Source organism: Bubalus bubalis, chromosome 4 (assembly GCF_019923935.1).
Source record: "Bubalus bubalis isolate 160015118507 breed Murrah chromosome 4, NDDB_SH_1, whole genome shotgun sequence".
Taxonomy (NCBI): Eukaryota; Metazoa; Chordata; class Mammalia; order Artiodactyla; family Bovidae; genus Bubalus; species Bubalus bubalis.
Window position 1 is genome coordinate 31,790,613 of NC_059160.1, and position 22,009 is coordinate 31,812,621.

The window sequence follows — 22,009 nt, forward strand, 5'->3', positions numbered from 1 at the left end:
GGGTCGCAAAGAGTCCAACACGACTGAGTGATTGAACTGAACTGAACTGAAGGGTTGTTAAGTGTACCATACTCTTTTTCTATCCAAATCTCTCTCTCTTAGGTAGTCTATTTGAAATGAAAATGTTCAACTGAGTCAAACTGTAATCAGCTTAGTATACTTTCACATTTTCTGATAGATTTGCTTGGGATAAGCACAAACTCCATGGCATTTACCTCTCCTTGTGTTACTTTTACTTGAACTGAAGAGTAGATGGTATACATGGAGACATTGTAGTCATAGAGTTATAATCTTTGGAAGATCTGCTTTGATGTATACACATTTGGCAGGTTTATTTATTTTTAAGAACATGACTGACATTGTTTAAAAGGCTTCATTACTGGGATATTGTTTACATTGGACACATGTGTCTTGCCTTTGCTTTACAAATTTTATCCTCTTTTTTCCTTATCGTGCATTCTCCATGAAAACAAATTTTAATAAGAAATACATAAAAATAGAAAGTAAACTTTTAAAATTAGAAGTAACTTTTAAAATAATAATGTGAGGGCTTTAAAAATGGCTTGAAATAACTATTCTTCAGTGTTTTACATTAAATTTTACTTTTTATTCTTTCCCATATAATCTTTTGCAAAAATGAGAGATAAAATAATTAAAATAATATTATTAAGGCAGTTTTTCTCTCTCTGGACATCAATATTTAAAGAAAATGACTCAAACTAGATTCAGAATAGAATAAGACATCATCTAGCATAATTACAGTTGACATACTAATGTCATACTGAGATTTTTATGAGCCAGATACTGTGGTAATACTTATATACTCATTCTCTTGTTTAATGTTCATCACACTATGTGAGATGCATACTATTATCCTTGTGTTACATGAGGACACCAAAACTCAGAGAACATCATCAGTTTTCAAAGGTCACACAGCTTGAAAGTAACACAGCAAGAATCCAAGTTCAGTTTTGTGTATCCCTGAACCTCTGTCCTTAACCATTGAACTTACCTTGCATTGTTTCTGTTTAACATTCATTGGTAGCATGCTGTAGCTCAAATGTGTTGGAATAACTCTCCTCTCACAGTACGTTTTTAGTTCTTCGAATTTAGAAATGTCTCCCAATTCAATAGGAGGTGTTAGGGTAATTCTAGCATTGGGAATGTTCTCAATGACTTTTGCAATCCAGTGAGTGCCTTCATAAGAAAATAAAATGAAATGCATTTTTAATCAAATGATACTCAAAATGAATACAGAAAATGAACATGAGGTTTTAAAAGCAATGACTACATTAGTTTTATTATAAATAGTTCTCACCTTGACACACAGATAAACCTGTTGGAGCATTTGAGATGTTAGTTCCCTTTACAAGAAGAATCACATTTTAAAGATCATGAAGAGTGATGAAAACTGTATATGCTGTTTCCTCGGCCTGAAATACTCTTCCACGTTACCACTCACTTCTAGCATCTTCTCCAGTTCACAAACACACAGATCTTTTCATTCATGATTCCTGCTGGTGCTGCAAGTTCATGCGTCTTGCTGTTCTAAAAACTGCCTTCTGAGTCCCCAGTTCCCTCTTCTAATTGCCCACCCTCTCTGTCTCTCGGAAGCAGCACACATCAAAATAAAGTTGTATTCATGTCTATCTCCCCAGCTCCCTGCTGAATACAGACACGGAATCTTGTTTTTGTCTGCATGCAAGTACAGAGCAGTTGTGCAAACAAAGCATTTGAACAATGAATGAATGCTATATCCAAACATCAAGGAGATGCAAATTTACTACCATGAAGTCTGGAAGAGATACCACTTTATCTTACTGAAAGCACATGAGGATATGCTCCAGTGGTGTAGACTATAGAGAAATGGAGCAGAGAAGTAAAAGTTTGGGTGGGGAGGATGTTTTGCTAATTTGAAAGCAATGTTCCAAATTGGTTTAAATGAGGCTTAGTTTCCATTTATCTCATAATTCCAGTTAGATATAAGATGAACAAACTTATAGTTGAATAAATATTTAAACAGTGCTCTAACATTATGTTTTAAATTTAAGACTACTTTAGATTATGATGTTAATAGTCTTAAATATGTATAACCGTCATATAAATGTAACTGTATAGTAATGATATTTGCATTATTTTAATTAAATATACTGATTTATTCTGATAAGAAGAGAGAATACACAGTTTGTGCTGCTGAAGGGGACCTCCTGGCAGCTAATGGAAAATTTATAGGCAACAATAAGTCCAGGGACTTCCCTTGTGGTCCAGTGGTTAAGACTCCAGGCCCACAATGTAAGGGGCCCAAATTCCATCCGGAGATCTAGTTCCCTCATGCTACAACTAGATCTAGCATCTGGGAACTAGATCCCTCATGCTGCAACTAAAAATATCCCCCATGCAGCAACTAAGATCCAGTGCAGCCAAATACATATTTAAAAAATATGTCTAGTGGAAGCCTTATATATAGTTGTTTGTATATGGTATAAATTAGCCACTTGTTCTTATCAGCCCATAAGAAAACAATTATTTATTTACAGATCAATCATTAAGTACAAACTGAACAAAAACTATTTATTTATCACTATGCCTGGCTTAAAGTATGAAGAGAACTTTATAATGTTACAGATATTATGCTTATTATATATTAATATCTGTATGTCTTTGTGAATAAAGTCAAAACAAAAGTGTACTAAAGCTGTAATTTCTCCAGTCGAATTTTCTCAAAGCACATTTTTTTGACTTTCTAATATCAAATTTTTTCATGAAAATAAGCATTTAAGATACTTTAATTTCCAGTGGAAAAATTCTGAAAAGTAAATGTTTAAAAGAACTTATTACACACATTATCATTCTGTATATCTACATTTTAAAGATACATTGAAATAAACTTTACCAGATTTTGGATAGGAAACCAGGAACACATCATCCTCTCTTGCCTCAAAAGAATCCAGGGAATTTAGAAGTTCTTCTGAAGACATGGTAGAAAAGATGACTCCCTTGAACTTATGAAGAACACTTGACTGGCTCTTGGATGACATCTTTTGTCAAATCAATTGAAAAGTATTTACTAAACACTAGCTTTACACAAGGCACGGAGCAAGTGTGGTCCTTGATTTTAATCCCAGCTCGCTGGCAGTGTAATCACTGAGCTGGCATCCTAATGAGAGGATCATATACATACCTTTTGCAATTCTTGACAACAGTAATTTTTAAATGATAACTGAGCCAAAGTCTACTGTGAAAACGCTATTATCTGAATGTTACTGATAACACGTGTTACAAAATATTCCCTCCAACTTGACTCAGACAGTTTACATACACAGCTACCAAGCCACCAGAGTGTAATCATTACATTAAGGGACTAAGGTTCATCAAATCCTTGGGCCTAAGTAAGGAGAGACTTTTAGTGGCTATAATGGATTATATCATTGTGGTAATGTCTGGAAAAATTGAACTTCTTCTGGTTAATATTAGCACACAGTAGAGCCTTTGACTGTGTGGATCACAATAAACTGTGGAAAATTCTGAAAGAGATGGGAATACCAGACCACCTGACCTGCCTCTTGAGAAATTTGTATGCAGGTCAGGAAACAACAGTTAGAACTGGACATGGAACAACAGGCTGGTTCCAAAAAGGAAAAGGAGTTCGTCAAGGCTGTATATTGTCACCCTGTTTATTTAACTTTTATGCAGAGTACATAATGAGAAATGCTGGGCTGGAAGAAACACAAGCTGGAATCAAGATTGCTGGGAGAAATATCAATAACCTCAGATATGCAGATGACACCACCCTTATAGCAGAAAAGTGAAGAGGAACTCAAACGGAGAAGGCAATGGCACCCCACTCCAGTACTCTTGCCTGGAAAATCCCATGGACAGTGGAGCCTGGTAGGCTGCAGTCCATGGGGTTGCTAAGTCAAAGACTGAGTGACTTCACTTTCACTTTTCACTTTTATACATTGGAGAAGGAAATGGCAACCCACTCCAGTGTTCTTGCCTGGAGAATCCCAGGGAAGGTGGAGCCTGATGGGCTGTCGTCTTTGGGGTCGCACAGAGTTGGACACAACTGAAGCGACTTAGCAGCAGCAGTAGCAGCAGCAACTCAAAAGCCTCTTGATGAAAGTGAAAGTGGAGAGTGAAAAAGTTGGCTTAAAGCTCAACATTCAGAAAACGAAGATCATGGCATCCGGTCCCACCACTTCATAGGAAATAGATGGGGAAACAGTGGAAACAGTGTCAGACTTTATTTTTCTGGGCTCCAAAATCACTGCAGATGGTGACTGCAGCCATGAAATTAAAAGACGCTTACTCCTTGGAAGGAAAGTTATGACCAACCTAGATAGCACGTTCAAAAGCAGAGACATTACTTTGCCAACAAAGGTTCGTCTAGTCAAGGCTATGGTTTTTCCTGTGGTCATGTATAGATGTGAGAGTTGGACTGTGAAGAAGGCTGAGCGCCGAAGAAGTGATGCTTTTGAACTGTGGTGTTGGAGAAGACTCTTGAGAGTCCCTTGGGCTGCAAGGAGATCCAACCAGTCCATTCTGAAGGAGATCAGCCCTGGGTGTTCTTTGGAGGGAGTGATGCTAAAGCTGAAACTCCAGTACTTTGGCCACCTGATGCGAAGAGTTGACTCATTGGAAAAGACTCTGATGGTAGGAGGGATTGGGGGCAGGAGGAGAAGGGGACGACAGAGGATGAGATGGCTGGATGGCATCACTGACTTGATGGATGTGAGTCTCAGTGAACTCTGGGAGTTGGTGATGGACAGGGAGGCCTGGCGTGCTGCGATTCATGGGGTCGCAGAGTCAGACACGACTGAGCTACTGATCTGATCTGATTTGATCTGAGAGGAAGCAGCTGGTATTGCATTTCAGGAAGAAAAGAGGAATAGAGTAAGAAAATACAATTTTTTCGAGGAACTGGCAGGTAAATCTTTGACGAAAGAGAAACCTTACAAGAAATACTTTACATAAAAAGTACTAAAGCTACCGTGGGAATAAGGAAACCCAAGTAAAAAGGTATCTTGAGTTTTGATGTACACAGGACGTTTTGGTTAAACTAAATAAACTCTTGTCTGAGTCATTCTTAGCTTTTGTCACCAATATTGTTATATTCTGGATTCAGTTACATATGGCAATGAAATGCCCAGTTACTTCATTGAACCATAGTTCAATCTCTTTGCTTGTCTAACCTTTAAAAAGAAATGTACACAACAAGGAAATAATCAGCATTTTAATTGAGCACCAAAAAAGTAGAGGTCAATTGTTGAAGAACTAATTGAAGAAGAAAGATATAAAAGTAGCAGAAACAAAATTTTAAATGATTATACACCTAAAAATTCCTCAAAAAAAAAAAACCTATAAATAATTAAAATGAACATGTAGGGGACTTCCCTGGTAGTCCAGTGGTTAAGAATCCATCTTCTGATGCAAGGGGCACAGGTTAGATTCCTGGTCAGGGAACTAAGACCCTACATGCCATGGGGCAATAAGCTCACAAGCCACAAGTAGAGAAAAGGTCCGTGTGCCTTTTTGTCATAACAAATGAAAAAATCTGAATAGGCATTTCACCAAAGGTATACAAATGAGTGATAACCACATGAAAGGTTGCTCAACATCATTAACCATCAGTGAACTACAAATCAAAAGCACAGTGAAGGATGATTCCACACCACCAGGATGGTTATAATAAATAAATCACTAATAACTCATGACAACTTCTGGAGAGCATGGAACCCTCAGACACTGCTGGTGGGAATATAAAATGGTAAACTGCTTTGGAAAATAGTTTGGCAGTTTCTTAAAATGGTAAACATGCAGTTATTATATAATAATCCCACTCCCAACTATATACCCCAAAATGAAAACATGTGTCCAAACGCAAATTTGTAAACAAATGTTCACAGCAGCATTATTCACAATAGCCAAAAGTGAAAACCACTCAAATGCAGAGTTGTGCTTCTTTTGAGGGTTGTGGGGAGAAATTCCATTTCCTTGCCATTTCAGTTTCTCTAGACTTAGCTCATGGCCCTGCATCTGAAACATTTTTCCCCTCTGCTTCTATTGTCACACCATTTTCTCTTTAACTTTGACCCCATAGCCTCCCTCTTATAAAGTTCCTGTGATTCTACAGGTGTACTCAGATACTTCAGAATAATTTCCTCATTTCAAGATCCATAACTTAATTATCTCTTCAGTCTCTTGTGCTACATAAGGTAACATATGCATAGGTTCTGGGGATTAGGATATGGACATCTTTGTGGGGCTATTATTCCATCTATTACACTATAAAGTGGAATATTATTCAGCAATGAAAAGAAATTAAATACTGATACAGGCTTCACTGTGAGTAAACATTGAAATGTTACATTAAGTGAAAGAAACCATTTGCAAAAGACTACAAATCTTATGATTCCGTTTATATAAAATGCCAAGAATATTCAAATCTATAGAAACAAAAGTAGGTTAGTGGTTGCCTTCAACAGGAGAAGTTGAAGGGAAATGGGGAATGACTACTAATATGTATGGGCTTTCTTTTTTTGAGATGATAAAATGCTTCGAAAGTGATTGTGACATGCTTGCACAACTTTGTGAATATACTATTAATATAAACGATTGAACTGTGCACTTCAATGGGTGGATTCCAGGATATGTGAGTATATATAAATAAATCTGTCATATTAAGAAAAACAACTAGTATTGTACAATCCTCCAGAATCTCTTGTCAGCAAAATATAAGAATCCTAGTTGATTCAAATCCTTGCCAGAATGTGATATTGTCATACTTCACTGGCAAGAGTATATAAATCACCTACAAATACATTGGCAAAGTGTTTGGTAGTATTCCATTTGTCTATTGCTGGTAACAAACCACCATGAATTGCAGTGACTTAAAAGCAAAAGTCTGTTCTTTCCCAGGTCTATTGGTTGACCATGTTCAGCTAGGTGGTTCTTGCTTCAGGTCTTTGGTGCAGTCACTCTCAGATGGTGGTTAAGAACTGGATTTTTCTGAAGACCTGACTGAGCTTGACGTAGAAAACAGTTTGTTCACATGGCTGGCAGGTGATTCTGGCTGTCAGCTGGGAGTTTAGCAGGGGCTCTCTATCAGAGTACTTGTATGGGGCTTTTCCATATGCTTTGGGCTTTTTACAGCATGGCAGCTGGATTTGAAGACAGAGCATTCCAAGAGTGAGCCCTCCAAGATACCAAAGCACTAACTACAAGGCTTCTTATGATGGACTCTCGGAAGTCATGTGGAAGCACTTCAGCTACATTCCATAAGCTACACAGGGTCAGCCCAGACTCAGTGAGAAGAGGACCACAGGGCACATGAACACTGGAAGACGAGCTCTTACCATACTCCTCTGACCTCCGTGTCCATTTGAAAGCAGCAAAATGCTCTCAAAACCTTCTCAAGATCTCCAAATCCTCATTGTATTAAGTCATCAGGGTCAAGCTTGAAGTCTGTGATCTCATTACCTAAATCAGGTATAGACATGACTGGAGCTCCTTGGAGCCAGTCCCTCTCCTGAAGGTTCTTGAGTATAGCACCTAGAACACAATTTTCTCAATTCTGAAGACTTGTGAATTAAAGAGACAGGTTATCTCCTCATACACACTCAACATACAGTGGAGACATTTCTACTTTAAAAGCACGTAACTGTCAGTGAGTTAGAGAAATTCTGTTGGGTTTGGTACTCCTCTCTACAAGTGATTCTTTGAGGGTCTAGGCTCTGCCTTCTTCAGTTCAGTTTAGTCGCTCAGTCGTGTCCGACTCTTTGCTACCTCACGAACCACAGCACGCCACCTCTCCCTGTCCATCACAAACTCCCAGAGTCCACCCAAACCCATGTCCATTGAGTCAGTGATGTCATCCAACCATCTCATCCTCTGTCATCCCCTTCTCCTCCTACCCTCAATCTTTGCCAGCATCAGGGTCTTTTCAAATGAGTCAGCTTTTTGCATCAGGTGGCCAAAGTACTGGAGTTTCAGCTTCAGCATCAGTCCTTCCAATGAACACCCAGGACTGATTACCTTTAGGATGGACTGATTGGATCTCCTTGCAGTCCAAGGGACTCTCAAGAGTCTTCTCCAACACCACAGTTCAAAAGCATCAATTCTTCAGTGCATAGGTTTCTTTATAGTCCAATTCTCACGTCCATACATGATCACTGGAAAAACCATAGCCTTGACTAGATGGACCTTTGTTGGCAAAGTAATGTCTCGGCTTTTTCATATGCTATCTAGGTTGGTCATAACTTTCTTTCCAAGGAATAAGCGTCTTTTAATTTCATGGCTGCAGTCACCATCTGCAGTGATTTTGGAGCCCTAAAAAATAAAGTCTGACACTGTTTCCATTGTTTCCCCATCTATTTCCCATGAAGTGATGGGACCGGATGCCATGATCTTGGTTTTCTGAATGTTGAGCTTTAAGCCAACTTTTTCACTCTCCTCTTTCACTTTCATCAAGAGGCTTTTGAGTTCCTCTTCACTTTCTGCCATAGGGTGGTGTCATCTGCATATCTAAGGTTATTGATATATCTCCGGGCACTCTTGATTTCAGCTTGTGCCTCTTTCAGCCCAGAGTTTCTCATGATGTACTCTGCATATAAGTTAAATAAGCAGGGTGACAATATATAGCCTTGATCCTTTTCCTATTTGGAACCAGTCTGTTGTTCCATGTCCAATTCTAACTGTTGCTTCCTGACCTGCATCCAGGTTTCTCAAGAGGCAGGTCAGGTGGTCTGGTACTCCCATCTCTTTCAGAATTTTCCACAGTTTATTATGATCCACACAGTCAAAGGCTTTGGCATAGTCCATAAAGCAGAAATAGATGTTCTTCTGGAACTCTCTTGCTTTTTCCATGATCCAGCGGATGTTGGCAATTCGATCTCTGGTTCTTCTGCCTTTTCTAAAACCAGCTTGAACATCTGGAAGTTCACAGTTCACATATTGCTGAAGTCTGGCTTGGAGAATTTTGAGCATTACTTTACTAGTGTGTGATATGAGTGCAATTGTGAGGTAGTTTGAGCATTCTTTGGCATTGCCTTTTTTTGGGATTGGAATGAAAACTGACCTTTTCCAGTCCTGTGGCCACTGCTGAGTTTTCCAAATTTGCTGGCATATAGAGTGCAGCACTTTCACAGCATTATCTTTCAGGATTTGGAATAGCTCAACTGGAATTCCATCACCTCCACTAGCTTTGTTCATAGTGATGCTTCCTAAGGCCCACTTGACTTCACATTCCAGGATGTCTGGCTCTAGGTCAGTGATCACACCATCATGATTATCTGGGTTATGAAGATCTTTTTTGTACAGTTCTTCTGTGTATGCTTGCCATCTCTTCTTAATATCTTCTGCTTCTGTTAGGTCCATACCATTTCTGTCCTTTATCGAGCCCATCTTTGCATGAAATGTTCCCTTGGTATCTCTAATTTTCTTGAAGAGATCTCTAGTCTTTCCCATTCTATTGTTTTCCTCTATTTCTTTGCACTGATCACGGAGGAAGACTTTCTTATCTCTCCTTGCTATTCTTTGGAACTCTGCATTCAAATGGGTATATCTTTCCTTTTCTCCTTTGCTTTTTGTTTCTCTTCTTTTCACAGCTATTTGTAAGGCCTCCTCAGACAGCCATTTTGCTTTTTTGCATTTGTTTTTCTTGGGGATGGTCTTGTTCCCTGTCTCCTGTACAATGTGAACATCCATCCATATTTCATCAGGCACTCTATCTATCAGATCTAGTCCCCTAAATCTATTTCTCACTTCCACTGTATAGTCATAAGGGATTTGATTTAGGTCATACCTGAATGGTCCAGTGGTTTTCCCTACTTTTTTCAATTTAAGTCTGAATTTGGCAATAAGGAGTTCATGGTCTTAGTTACAGTCAGCTCCTTGTCTTGTTTTTGCTGACTGTTTTTAGCTTCTCCATCTTTGGCTGCAAAGAATATAATCAATCTGATTTTGGTGTTGACCATCTGGTGATATCCATGTGTAGAGTCTTGTGTTGTTCTGGGCTCTTGGTTTTACACTCTGAGCTCTAAGAGCTGAGCACATTTCTCAGAATGACTCATTCTTGTAGGAAGCTGGGGGTTATAAGGGCTCTTTTTCTTTTGAACTGTCTCTGTCCCTGAAGTCCTAGTAGGTGGTTTTTTTTTGCCTCTTTGTTATTTTATTTTTCCAATGCAATGCTCTTGGAAAATGGTGTAAGCTTTCTGTGATTATTATTGTTGCTCTGCTTGTGAGACAAAAAGGCACACCCCAAAATATCTCCCAGATAGGTCACATTCTTCTTTGGAATGAGGAACAGAATGCTTTGAGATGATGTCTTTGAGATTCTTAGAAGCCTTTTAAATGTCTAGCAGATAGGGCCTGAGAGTCACGCTTTTAAGATTCTTAAAAGTCTATTGTTTATGAGGTCTATGGGAAACATTCTGTCTTTCTGAGTTATCAGCAAAAGATCTTACAGTCACATCCTAGACTTCATCTTTACCCTGAGACCATCTTTTGCTGATAGCGCCAAATCTTGTTCTGAGGTCATTTCTTACGCTGAGAACATTTTGCTAGCTAGAAACACTGTCATGGGTCTTATTTCATAAATTCTGATTAGAAAAAACAAAACTGGACAGTTCCTTCCTTAATTCAACTCTCTCCTCTTTTTATTGTAGACACTAGAAGAAGCCACTTATCACTTTCAAATTTTGCCTGAAATTCTCCTTAGAAAAATTACATGTTAAGAACTCCTATTTTCCAAATGTATTCAGTGGATGGTGTTCCTAATTTTTCTGCCATATATCCTCTCTCATCTGGACTCCAATAATAACTTCCTCACAGTCCCTCACAAAGTTTGATAACAGTTTCCTTATGCTCTGTCAAGCTTCTTCTCACTGTCCAGTCCCCAAATCAATGTTACATGTTTTAGGTTTTTGGTACAAAAACACCTCACATACAGGTATCAATTTCTATTTCATTATATATTTGCTGACTAACAAACAACTACCAAAATGCAGCATTTTAAAGTAACAGTGTAATCTCTCAGGGTTTTATGATGTTATGGGCTTAGCTGGGCAATTCTGATTTGGAGTCTTTCATGGAAGCTGGGACTAGAGTCACAGGAAGACTGAGTTGATCATCCAAGATGGCTCCTCTACATGGGTAAGAATTAATGCTGTCTGTTGGCTGGGAGCTCATCTTAGACTGCCTACCAGATAAACTTACCTCCTTCCCCCTTGCCTTCCTACTCTTGCTTCTCTTTATTTTCTTCTCTCTTTCCTTCCTTTTTCTGCTTTTCTTTCTCTCTCTCCTGCCTTTTCTTTATTTCTTTCTTCCTTTCATTCTTTCTCCCTTCCTTCTTCTTTCCTTCCTTTCTTTCTATTTGATACTTTGAGACTTCAGTCTTTGCAGTGAGGAAACCTGAGACGAGAGAGACCTCATCTTCGTGTCTTGGCTAGATGTCAACAATTTGTCAGTAAATGTATTTCTGGCCCACAGGTGCAGAGCATGGTACATCTCCCATCACTAGTAGGTTTGTGCCACATGGGGTCCCTAAAGCTTGGTTTGAAACCTAAGGCTGTAAAACCACAAATAAGTGATGGGTAATTATAATCCATCAGCAAATAGCCAGAAAGAAGAAAAACAAATGGAATACCCAGACTTGAAAGAACTTTGTGGATTAGAATTGCTGGAAGAGATAAGTGACAAATTTAGAAAATAAATAATCAGAGCATTTAAGGAGATTCTATTAAAACCCTTTTTAAAGACCTTTAGAAATGATTCACAATCACAAATGTTAGCAAGTGATTCAAAGGAGAGATTGTTTCTTGATGAATACCCAACAGGTAACCTATAAGAGCCACTCAAAGGAAAATCACAAAACACAGAGCAAAATGTAAAAGAAATAAAGCAAAAATAATATAAATGGAAGACAGATCCAGGAGGCATAATATTTTATTACAAGACATAAGAGAAAAAATAGACATATTTGCCTAGGTAGAAAATAAATGTTTAATGAGAAAAGATATCATAAAAATCAATTGTATAGGAAATCAATCCTGAATATTCATTGGAAGGACAGATGCTGAAGCTGAAAATCCAATACTTTGGCCACCTGATGCAAAGAACCAATTCATTGGAAAAGACATTGATGCTGGGAAAGATTGAGGGCAGGAGAAGAAGGTGGTGACAGAGGATGATATGGTTGGATGGCATCACTACCTCAATGGACATGAGTTTTAGAAAACTCCAGGAGATAGTGAAGAACAGGGAAGCCTGGCATGCTGCAGTCAGTAGGGTCACAGAGTAGGACACAACTTAGCAAATGAACAATGACAATGGGAAAAGGTCATAAATTATGAACTAAATTAAGATAATATAAACTATTTCCAACTGGAGGATGACACAACAACCCATTCCAGTGTTCTTGCCTGGAGAATCCTATGGACAAAGGAGACTGGTGGGTTACAGTCCATAGGGTCACAATGAGTCGGATGTGACTGAAGTGACTCAGCATGCATGCATGCAAACTATTTCCAAACACTATGGCAGATAGTGTTTTTATCTATAATAAAAAGACTTAAAATTGATTTTGAAAAAGAAAACTTGGTAAAAACATGAGACAAACTACAGATCCAAATCAAAGTAAATATATAATAGGAGCCTTACTTTCATCAATAAGGAAATGGCTATATTAATTTGGATATAGTCATACAGTAAAAATATTATGGTACCATTAAAAAGATACATCAAAGGTATAAGCATAAAAAGAAATATCATAATATGATCCCATTTTTATAAAGCAAGCAGTTCCCCCAAAACCTTACAACATATGTATTTGTCTGTATATGATAATATGAGTCAGAGAAAGACACAAAAATTTACAACACATGGATGTTATGACTGCATAAGAAGAAAGAGGTAATAAAAAAGATCAAGAAGATTGTTTCTGAGAAAAACAGCAAACATGATATGGCACAAATTATGTAATTACATAGACATACACTTTGGCCACATGATGTTAAGAGCCTGATGCTGGGAAATACTGAAGGCAAAAAGAGACATGGGCAGCAGAGGATGAGATGGTTAGACAGCATCACCGACTCAGTGGACCTGAATATGAGCAAACTCTGGGAGATGGTGGAAGACAGGGACGCCTAGTGTGCGATAGTCCATGAGGTAGCAGAGTCGGACATGACTTAGTGACTGAACAGCAACAATAAATGTGTATCTATTTGCAGAAAGGAGTTTATATATATATAATATATATTATATATATAATTTTCTTACATACATGTTAATAATCATTTGAATTTTATTTTTACAGACAATATCCTCACATCCTCAAAAATGTGGAGAGGAAGACTAGATAAAACTTTAATGAACACATTAGAAAAGGGCTGAAAGCTGAAAGGATGCCTAGTTGACCATCAGCCAGAAATATGCTTTGATGTAGCACTGGATGGTCCTGCAAGAGAGCCTTGATAGCTCAAGAATTGAAAGTTGACCAAAAGAGATCTAATAGTATGGGAAGGAAAACCCATCATACAGATAGGAGTGCTCTCCTCTTGCCTGAGAGAGGGTCAGGGCCCTTGTGGGTGTGACGACTGGGTATCAGTGTGTGTGGCAGTGATGACCAAGAAATGACAACCGCCAATAGCAACACATGTGTAAGCCCTTAACTCCGCCCTCATTCCCTCTCCTTCCTCCCATAATCACCTGGGGCCAGAAAGGGGCAGACTCGCTTCCGTAGTCATCTTGTCTGAACCTCCTGAAGGAAGACCCTCACCTGGAAGGACTGGTTGGGAAAGTAAAGAAGCTAGCCTTTATAGGCTTTAGAAAAAAGGTGGGAGGAGAATATTAAGGAAAAATTTAAGTCTTCTTTCAAAATGATAAACTGTTCACTAGAATACATCTTAATGCATAATTCTGTTTTCAATGTCGAATGTGGAAAATGATCTTTTATTTGCTTTCTTTTGTAACATTGCATAATTCCCTTTTCCTACCTCTAAAGTACTGCGGTAAAGTTCATGTGCTTGGAAATTCAAAAGAGGAAATTATAGTAATTATTTTTAAAAATTACCAAATATTTCAAATGTTTTGGTAATATTACCAAAATGTTACCCCCATCACAACAAGTTCCATTTACAGTGAACTTATTACGTGTCAGACACTGCAGTGTTCTATATGCACATCCTTACAACAACATTATACAAGAAATATTGTTAAACTCAAGTATTTTAGTGAAAAGAAACAGACTCAAGGGATTAAGTAATTTACTTAAGAATACACTTAGAATATCACCGTCAGTGGTAAATACTATTAGCTTGAAAACATCTGCTCTTAACCACACAGAACATGTCTGTGTGTGTTTGCCCATGTGAAACAGTCCTTCTGGTCTCACTTGCGTGAGAGCGTGTGCCTCTGTGTATGTGCACTAATGTATGAGTAAAATGTCTTCCTTTGTCTGTAAATATTAGAAGTTTTTATCTGATATTTAACATCCTAGTAAATCCTGGCGGGCTACAGTCCATGAGGTTGCAACAAGTCGGACACGACTTAGCAACTAAACCTCCACCGTTAGTTTTTGAATCACAGGACCAGAACAAAGAATGGTACCTGAAGGTTGCATCAGCTGTTCAGAATGCAATCCAGTGCTACCATGATATCTATGGTGAGAAAAAAAGAGCTACCACCCAGGTTTCACTGGATCATTTTTTCAAAAGGGTAGACAGAATTAAATTTAGCAAGGAACCAGAACCTGTGCCATCAACATTAGGCATGAATGAAATCAAAGTTTGCCCTTCATCTCCTATTGCTGATGATCCTTCAGCTCTACCATCTCCCACCTCCTCTCCCTTCTCTAGTCAGTAACTCTTCTTGCCTGTTCACTGGATGCTGGCCCCTGTATGTTAGCTGTTGTACTGGACTACTATACTTTTCCAGCTACTGTATTATAAGATTAAAAATGCTTTATTTGTGTTTGTTTGCTTTTATGTATTATTTGTATGAAAAGTACTATAAACCTATTACAGTATAGTACTATATAGCTAATTAGTATTAGTTGGGTACCTAGGCTAAGCTTGTTGGACTTACAAAAAAATTGGACCTAAGAATGTGCTCTCAGAACTCATTTTAATGTAGGGGACTTATTGCAAATAAACTCTGTTCATTCCCTCCATTTCTAAAAGCAAGATTTGCATATCTGGGGCCTTCCAGAAGCCTAGGTATAATCCTCAGTAGGGAACTAAACCCAAGAGAAGATCCAGGCTCTGTGAAGTTGAAACATGGTGCTCTGGCAGCTGAGTGAAGGGAGAGAGCATCTAATAAACAGTCAATAATGGGTGCTGGAGAGGGTGGACTTTGACCAGGGCCTCAAAGATGGGAAGGTTTTCACAAAGTGTAGGTGGGTAAAAAAAGCAGCGACATTACTTTGCCACCAAAGGTCCATCTAGTCAAAGCTATTGTTTTTCCAGTAGTCATGTATGGATGTGAGAGTTGGACTATAAAGAAACCTGTGCACCGATGAACTGATGTTTTTGAACTGTGGTGTTGGAGAAGATTCTTGAGAGTCCCTTGGACTTCAAGGAGATCGAACCAGTCCATCCTAAAGGAAATCAGTCCTGAATATTCATTGGAAGGACAGATGCTGAAGCTGAAACTCCAATACTTTGGCCACCTGATGTGAAGGACTGATTCATTGGAAAAGACCCTGATGCTGGGAAAGATTGAAGGCAGGAGGAGAAGGGGACGACAGAGGATGAGATGGTTGGATGGCATCACTGACTCGATGGACATGAGCTTGAGCAAGCTCTGGGAGTTGGTGATGGACAGGGAGTCCTGGTGTGCTGCAGTCCATGGGGTTGCAAAGATTGGACATGACTGAGCGAATGAGCTGAACTGAACTGAACTGAAGTGGGTAAGGATTTTATTTAGATAGAAGTTGTAGGGGCGCTGAAGGAGGGAGATTTAGGCCTAGAGGACAGTAGCTGAGAAGTGCAAGTACAACAACTTGGGTTGGAGATAGAATAGGAGCAGCAGAAGATGAGGTTAAAAAGTCAGACTAAGTCTCTGCCCTGACAGTACTGGACTCCCAAGTGAGGAGTCTGTTCTCAATCTGAAATAGGACAGGGTCACAAATTCTCACCGCAACATAGGCCAGGTAGGTAACATAAGTGGGTGAAGAGAGCCAAGTATAAGACACAGGCATACACTGAATTTATATTAAACATTTAGAAATTATCTTTACTTTCCTAAGCAAATATGTTACTTTTCAATTATAACTTAAATATATAGCTTCTCAGGTTATCTTTCATCGTCTTATCTTTGAAAGTGATAGGAGGAAAGAGAATAGTTCTCCACTCTAAGAAGAACAGCACAAGCACACATGTAAGTAACAAATCAGTCCCAGCATCAGGAATCAAAAGGCACAGTTGAGGACTTGGACAAACTGGCGTGGACTTTTGTCTTTAGGAGGTACTCAATACTCAGCTCTTTATTGCCTCATGACAGCCTGGGCCCAGGACTTGCAGATCTTTTAGGTTTTCATGAAAAATCAGAAGTTCTGGTTTTGATGTAAAGTCATTTGATTGCTTAACAAAGGCTAAAAAATTAAAAAACTGAGTAAGCCAAATAAACAAAATATATATTCCATCTACATTAGAACTATAGGCTCCTAATTTGCACCTTTGTTTAGGAAATAATGCTTTTTGAATAGAAGGATAACACATTTAGAATTTACTTTAGGAACATATCTGCTGGTCACATATGAAATGAACTAAAGCAAAAGGAGAACTCACAGCAGATAACCAGTTAAGGCATCTTTCAAAAAGCTTGGCTTGAAATGAGTAGGATGCTAAGGAAATGGAAAGGTGTTTCCAGGTGTAGGACTGTGAAAGAGAGTTACGATTTGGTAGCAGGATGTTGACACCAAGGGAGGGTATGACAGTGACCTCAAGACCTCAAGTGCTTCTGAACAGGAGATGTGAAGCAACAGGAACAGTAACAGGCAGAAAGAAGTCAGACAAGAAGATGTCAGGAAAGGTTCAGAGGTAATACAAGAAATGAAGTAAAAAGGAGTTTGGATGTCAGTGAATACGGAGCTGCCTTGTGATACCAACTTTTTTTTAATGTTTCCTTTTCTTTAAGGACACTTTTTTTTAATTAATAAAGCAACAGTTGCTCCAAGGCCAGAGGCAGAAAATACTCTTCTGACATATTTTATCAAGCACTTCTAATGCACTAGACATTATTCTGACTACAGGAAATAGAATCTGAATATGATTGTAAAGTCTGTACTTTCGTGAAAAGAATTCTAGTTCAGGAGTCAGATAATTTTTTTTAAATAGAAAATATTAAGTTATGATAAGTAAGATACAAAGAAAAACCACAGTGATGCAGTACAGAATAACTAGGGGTACTTTGATTTGGGTGGTCAGGAGAGGTTTCTCTATGAGGGGCCAGTTTCCATTTTCTACATTCAAGAGGAGGTCCTCATCTAGAATCTAAACGTGTACTGTTATATGAGTAAGTGAAAAGAAAATCACCCTGAGCCAAGGAGGACAGAACCTGAGGAATTTGCTAAGAGAGTCCTGACACTGTTAAATTGCGCTCACTGGTAGGGAAAATTCTCAGCTGAACACAGATACAGCCATTATTCCAATGCAGTATTGGCAAGTGAAAATTGGTTTTTAATTTATTTGTTTACTTCAGTGTTTTATTTTTCTCTCACGGAGTGTTTTCTTGCCTTTAATATAAATTGAGAGAGGTTTCTGGCAAAGATGGAGTAACTGGGAGTTGGCTTACTTTCCAACTTGAAATAAAACAGACACAAAAGAACAAAATAGAAGATCTAAGAAGCAATAGGGCTTCCCTGGTGGCTCAGTTGGTAAAGAATCTGCCTGCAAAGAAGGAGACCAGGGTTTGATCCCTGGGTCAGGAAGATCCCCTGGAGAGGGAAATGGCAACCCAATCCAGTATTCTTGCATGGAAAGTCCCATGGACAAAGGAGCCTGGCAGGCTATAGTCTATGGGGTCACAAGAGTTGGACATCAAGAAGCAATAGATTTTTAAGACATTGGAAACAGGGGATTAGTAGTTTATCCTGCCCATATTACTGCATATTTCTTATTAAATTACTAAATTTAATTGACTGGTCTAGGTCTCTAGTGAGAATGTAAAATTTTGTTATTACCATGTTGTAAACAGTTTAGTAGTTTCTTAGAAAGTTAAACATATCTGGGCTATCAATGTAGCCCAGATATTTCACACGTAGGTATAAGAATTGAAAACAAACATCCACACAAAGATGTGTACATATAGCTCATAGCAGTTTGGTCTCTGATAGCCAAAAACTGAGAAACAAGGCAAAACAAACAAACAAACAAACAAAAAACATGTCCATCAGGAAGTAAATGGAAAAACAAATCATGGTAGAGCCATATGAAGGAATAAACAACTGATACATGGGGCTTCCCATGTGGCTCAGTGGTAAGGAATCTGCCTGCTAATGCAGAAAACATGGGTTGGGAAGATATCCTGAAGTAGGAAATGGTAATCTGCTCCAGTATTCTTGCCTGCCAAAATTCCATGGACAGAGAAGTCTGGTGGGCTACTAAGAATCGAATACAACTGAGCAACTGAGCATGCACACATACGTGCAACTACATGGATACATCTCAAAGAAGTTTTGCTAGATAAAAAGCCAGAAAACACAGAGTATACACTGTGTGATCTTATATATGCTGCTGCTACTGCTGCTAAGTCGCTTCAGTCGTGTCCGACTCTGTGCGACCCCATAGATGGCAGCCCACCAGGCTCCCCCATCCCTGGGATTCCCCAGGCAAGAATACTGGAATGGGTTGCCATTTCCTTCTCCAATGCATGAAAGTGAAAAGTGAAAGTGAAGTCGCTCAGTCGTTTCCGACTCTTAGCAACCCCATGGACTGCAGCCTACCAGGCTCCTCTGTCCATGGGATTTTCCAGGCAAGAGTACTGGAGTGGGGTGCCATTGCCTTCTCTGATCTTATATATAGAAAATCCTAAAAAAAAAAAGTAAATTCTTCTATAATAACAGAATATAGATCAGTGTTTGCCAGGGATTGGAAGGAGGTGGGGATAGGCAGGAAGCAGAAGTACAAAGGTGTGCAAGGAATCTTTTGGGTGTGATTAATATACTCATTTGGAGAAGGCAATGGCACCTCACTCCAGTACTCTTGCCTGGAAAATCCCATGGGCAGAGGAGCCTGGTCAGCTGCAGTCCATGTGGTCGCAAAGAGTCAGACACGACTGAGCAACTTCACTTTCACTTTTCACTTTCATGCATTGGAGAAGGAAATGGCAACCCACTCCAGTGTTCTTGCCTGGAGAATCCCAGGGACAGGGGAGCTTGGTGGGCTGCCATCTGTGGGGTCGCACAGAGTCGGACACGACTGAAGCGACTTAGCAGCAGCAGAATATACTCATTATTTTGATTGTGGTGATGTTTTTCATAGGTGTGTACATATGCCAACTGTATACTTTAAATATGTGCAATTTATTGTATACCAATTGTACCTCAATGAAGCTGTTAAAATTATCAAGGAAAATATTTCAATATGTAGAACCTGACAATCAAAGGTTACTGCAGACTCTTTCCTATTTAATGTGTGTGTGTGTAGTCAATGTGAGGTTGGTCTTTACCAGTGCTACTGAAATTATTTGATAAATCGTTTATCTTTACAAATTGTTTAGAAGTTTTTTATTTAGAAATTTGATTAGTAGTTTTAAAGTTAACAATGCCACACGATTAGAAATATCATGTAATTGTGTTGGTGTCTTTCTTATTAGAGTTACTAGTTTTGCACAGCTAAAAACTTATTTAACAAATGATGAGTATGCACTACAGTATTTCTGGGGGATGAAAGTATATCTGATAATAAAACACAACAAATTGTTCACAGCGGTTCTCTCTGGGGCAGAATTACGAGTAAATGACATGGTTGATTTATCACATATCCCTATTGTTTTGATTTTTTTTTAAATTAACATTGCTTTATAATCGCCTAAAAATGGATCTTTCCATTTTAAGAGAAGGCAAAAATCTTCACGTAAAGTTCCTGACACAGTGTTTGGCACAAGATACTACTGAACTGTAGCTATAACATACCTCAGGTAACTGGCATCCTACCTGAGAACCCTGGAGCATCCTCAAAGAAACCCCAGTCTAGTTCTTTAGAAGGACCCAGAGACAAGACAAGATGAAGAGCCATTTCTTCAACAGCCATCTTGAAGACACAGCCTTCATACTCTGAGTGGATGTCTTTCTCCTATTTCTCAGTTCAGTTCAGTTGAGTTGCTCAGTCGTGTCCGACTCTTTGCGACCCCATGAATCACGGAACGCCAGGCCTCCCTGTCCATCATCAACTCCTGGAGTTTACCCAAACTCATGTCCACTGAGTCAGTGATGCCATCCAGCCATCTCATCCTCTGTCGTCCCCTCCTCCTCCTGCCCCCAATCCCTCCCAGCATCAGGGTCTTTTCCAATGAGTCAACTCTTCACATGAGGTGGCCAAAGTATTGGAGTTTCAGCTTTAGCATCAGTCCTTCGAATGAACACCCCGGACTGATCTCCTTTAGGATGGACTGGTTGGATCTCCTTGCAGTCCAAGGACTCTCAAGAGTCTTCTCCAAGACTACAGTTCAAAAGTATCAATTCTTCGGTGCTCAGCTTTCTTCACAGGCCAACTCTCACATCCATACATGACCACTGGAAAAACCATGGCCTTAACTAGATGGACCTTTGTTGGCAAAGTAATATCTCTGCTTTTGAACATGCTATCCAGGTTGGTCATAACTTTCCTTCCAAGGAGTAAGCATCTTTTAATTTCACGGCTGCAATCACCATCTGCAGTGATTTTGGAGCCCAAAAAAATAAAGTCTGACACTGTTTCCACTGTTTCCCCATCTATTTCCCATGAAGTGATGGGACTAGATCCCATGATCTTAGTTTTCTGAATGTTGAGCTTTAAGCCAACTTTTTCACTCTTCTCTTTCACTTTCATCAAGAGGCTTTTTAGTTCTTCTTCACTTTCTGCCATAAGGTTGGTGTCATCTGCATATCTGAGGTGATTGATATTTCTCCCAGCAATCTTGATTCCAGCTTGTGCTTCTTCCAGCCCAGTGTTTCTCATGATGTACTCTGCATCTTTCCACAAATTTCTGTCCTTTGTAAGCTATCGCTTGTCCTCCCCCAACCCTCCAAAAGGTGGTTGTCATAGATATACACAACCTTTGAGGGCACAATTTGGAGAGGCACAGGACATTTGTAAAAGTGGGACAGTGTCTCACCATAGCCCACAAGGAAGTAGAAGTTGTGTGGCAGGGACCAGGGCACAGATCTCCACCTGATTTTGTTGTTGCTGTTCAGTGGCTAGGTCGTTGTTTGACTCTTTGCCACCCCGTGGACTGCAGCACAGCCAGGTTCCTCTGTCGTCCACTATCTCCCAGAGTTGAGCAAACCTGATTAGCCCTGAGCTTCAGAATAAGATGATTGGCCAGGCAGGCTGGGATGTCCATCAGAAATTGGCAAAGGAAAACATCTTCCACCGTTCGCTCTGCAGTATGGTCCTCCCCATCCAAGTTACCTATGTGCAGGCATGGCCAGTTTTTGGGGTGGGTGATGTAGCGAGGTGCGTGCCTTGCAGGTCACTGGCTTGTCCTTCTCACCTGCTAGAACTCACCATCTCGCGGTTCTTGGCGCCGGCCATGCAGGTGTGCAGGGCAGGCCAGAGACACCACAGGTTCCACTTCCGGGACACACATGGGCACTGCCATCTTGGTCCTTAAAGTTACTGATTTTATTTACATTTGTATTTTCATTGGTTTCAGTTCAGTTCAGTTCAGTTGCTCAGTTGTGTCTGACTCTTTTCAACCCCATGAATCACAGTACGCCAGGCCTCCCTGTCCATCACCAACTCCCGGAGTTCACTCAAACTCATGTCCATCGAGTCGGTGATGCCATCCAGCCATCTCATCCTCTGTC

The 22,009-nt window shown here is 39.5% G+C and overlaps 1 protein-coding gene across 1 annotated transcript in view; it reads right to left on the reverse strand.

The window, feature by feature from the left end:
• Window positions 1-21,801, reverse strand: part of LOC123465707 (sulfotransferase 6B1-like) — a 45,772-nt gene extending 23,971 nt beyond the window's left edge. Inside the window, exons 1-4 of the mRNA XM_045165513.1 lie at window positions 21,708-21,801; window positions 21,487-21,611; window positions 2,894-3,038; window positions 1,013-1,197 (exon numbers count right to left, since the gene is read on the reverse strand). Coding sequence (XP_045021448.1) covers window positions 1,013-1,197; window positions 2,894-3,038; window positions 21,487-21,611; window positions 21,708-21,801 — 549 coding nt within the window. The remainder of the gene's footprint in view (window positions 1-1,012; window positions 1,198-2,893; window positions 3,039-21,486; window positions 21,612-21,707) is intronic.
• Between the last annotated feature and the right edge of the window lie 208 nt (window positions 21,802-22,009).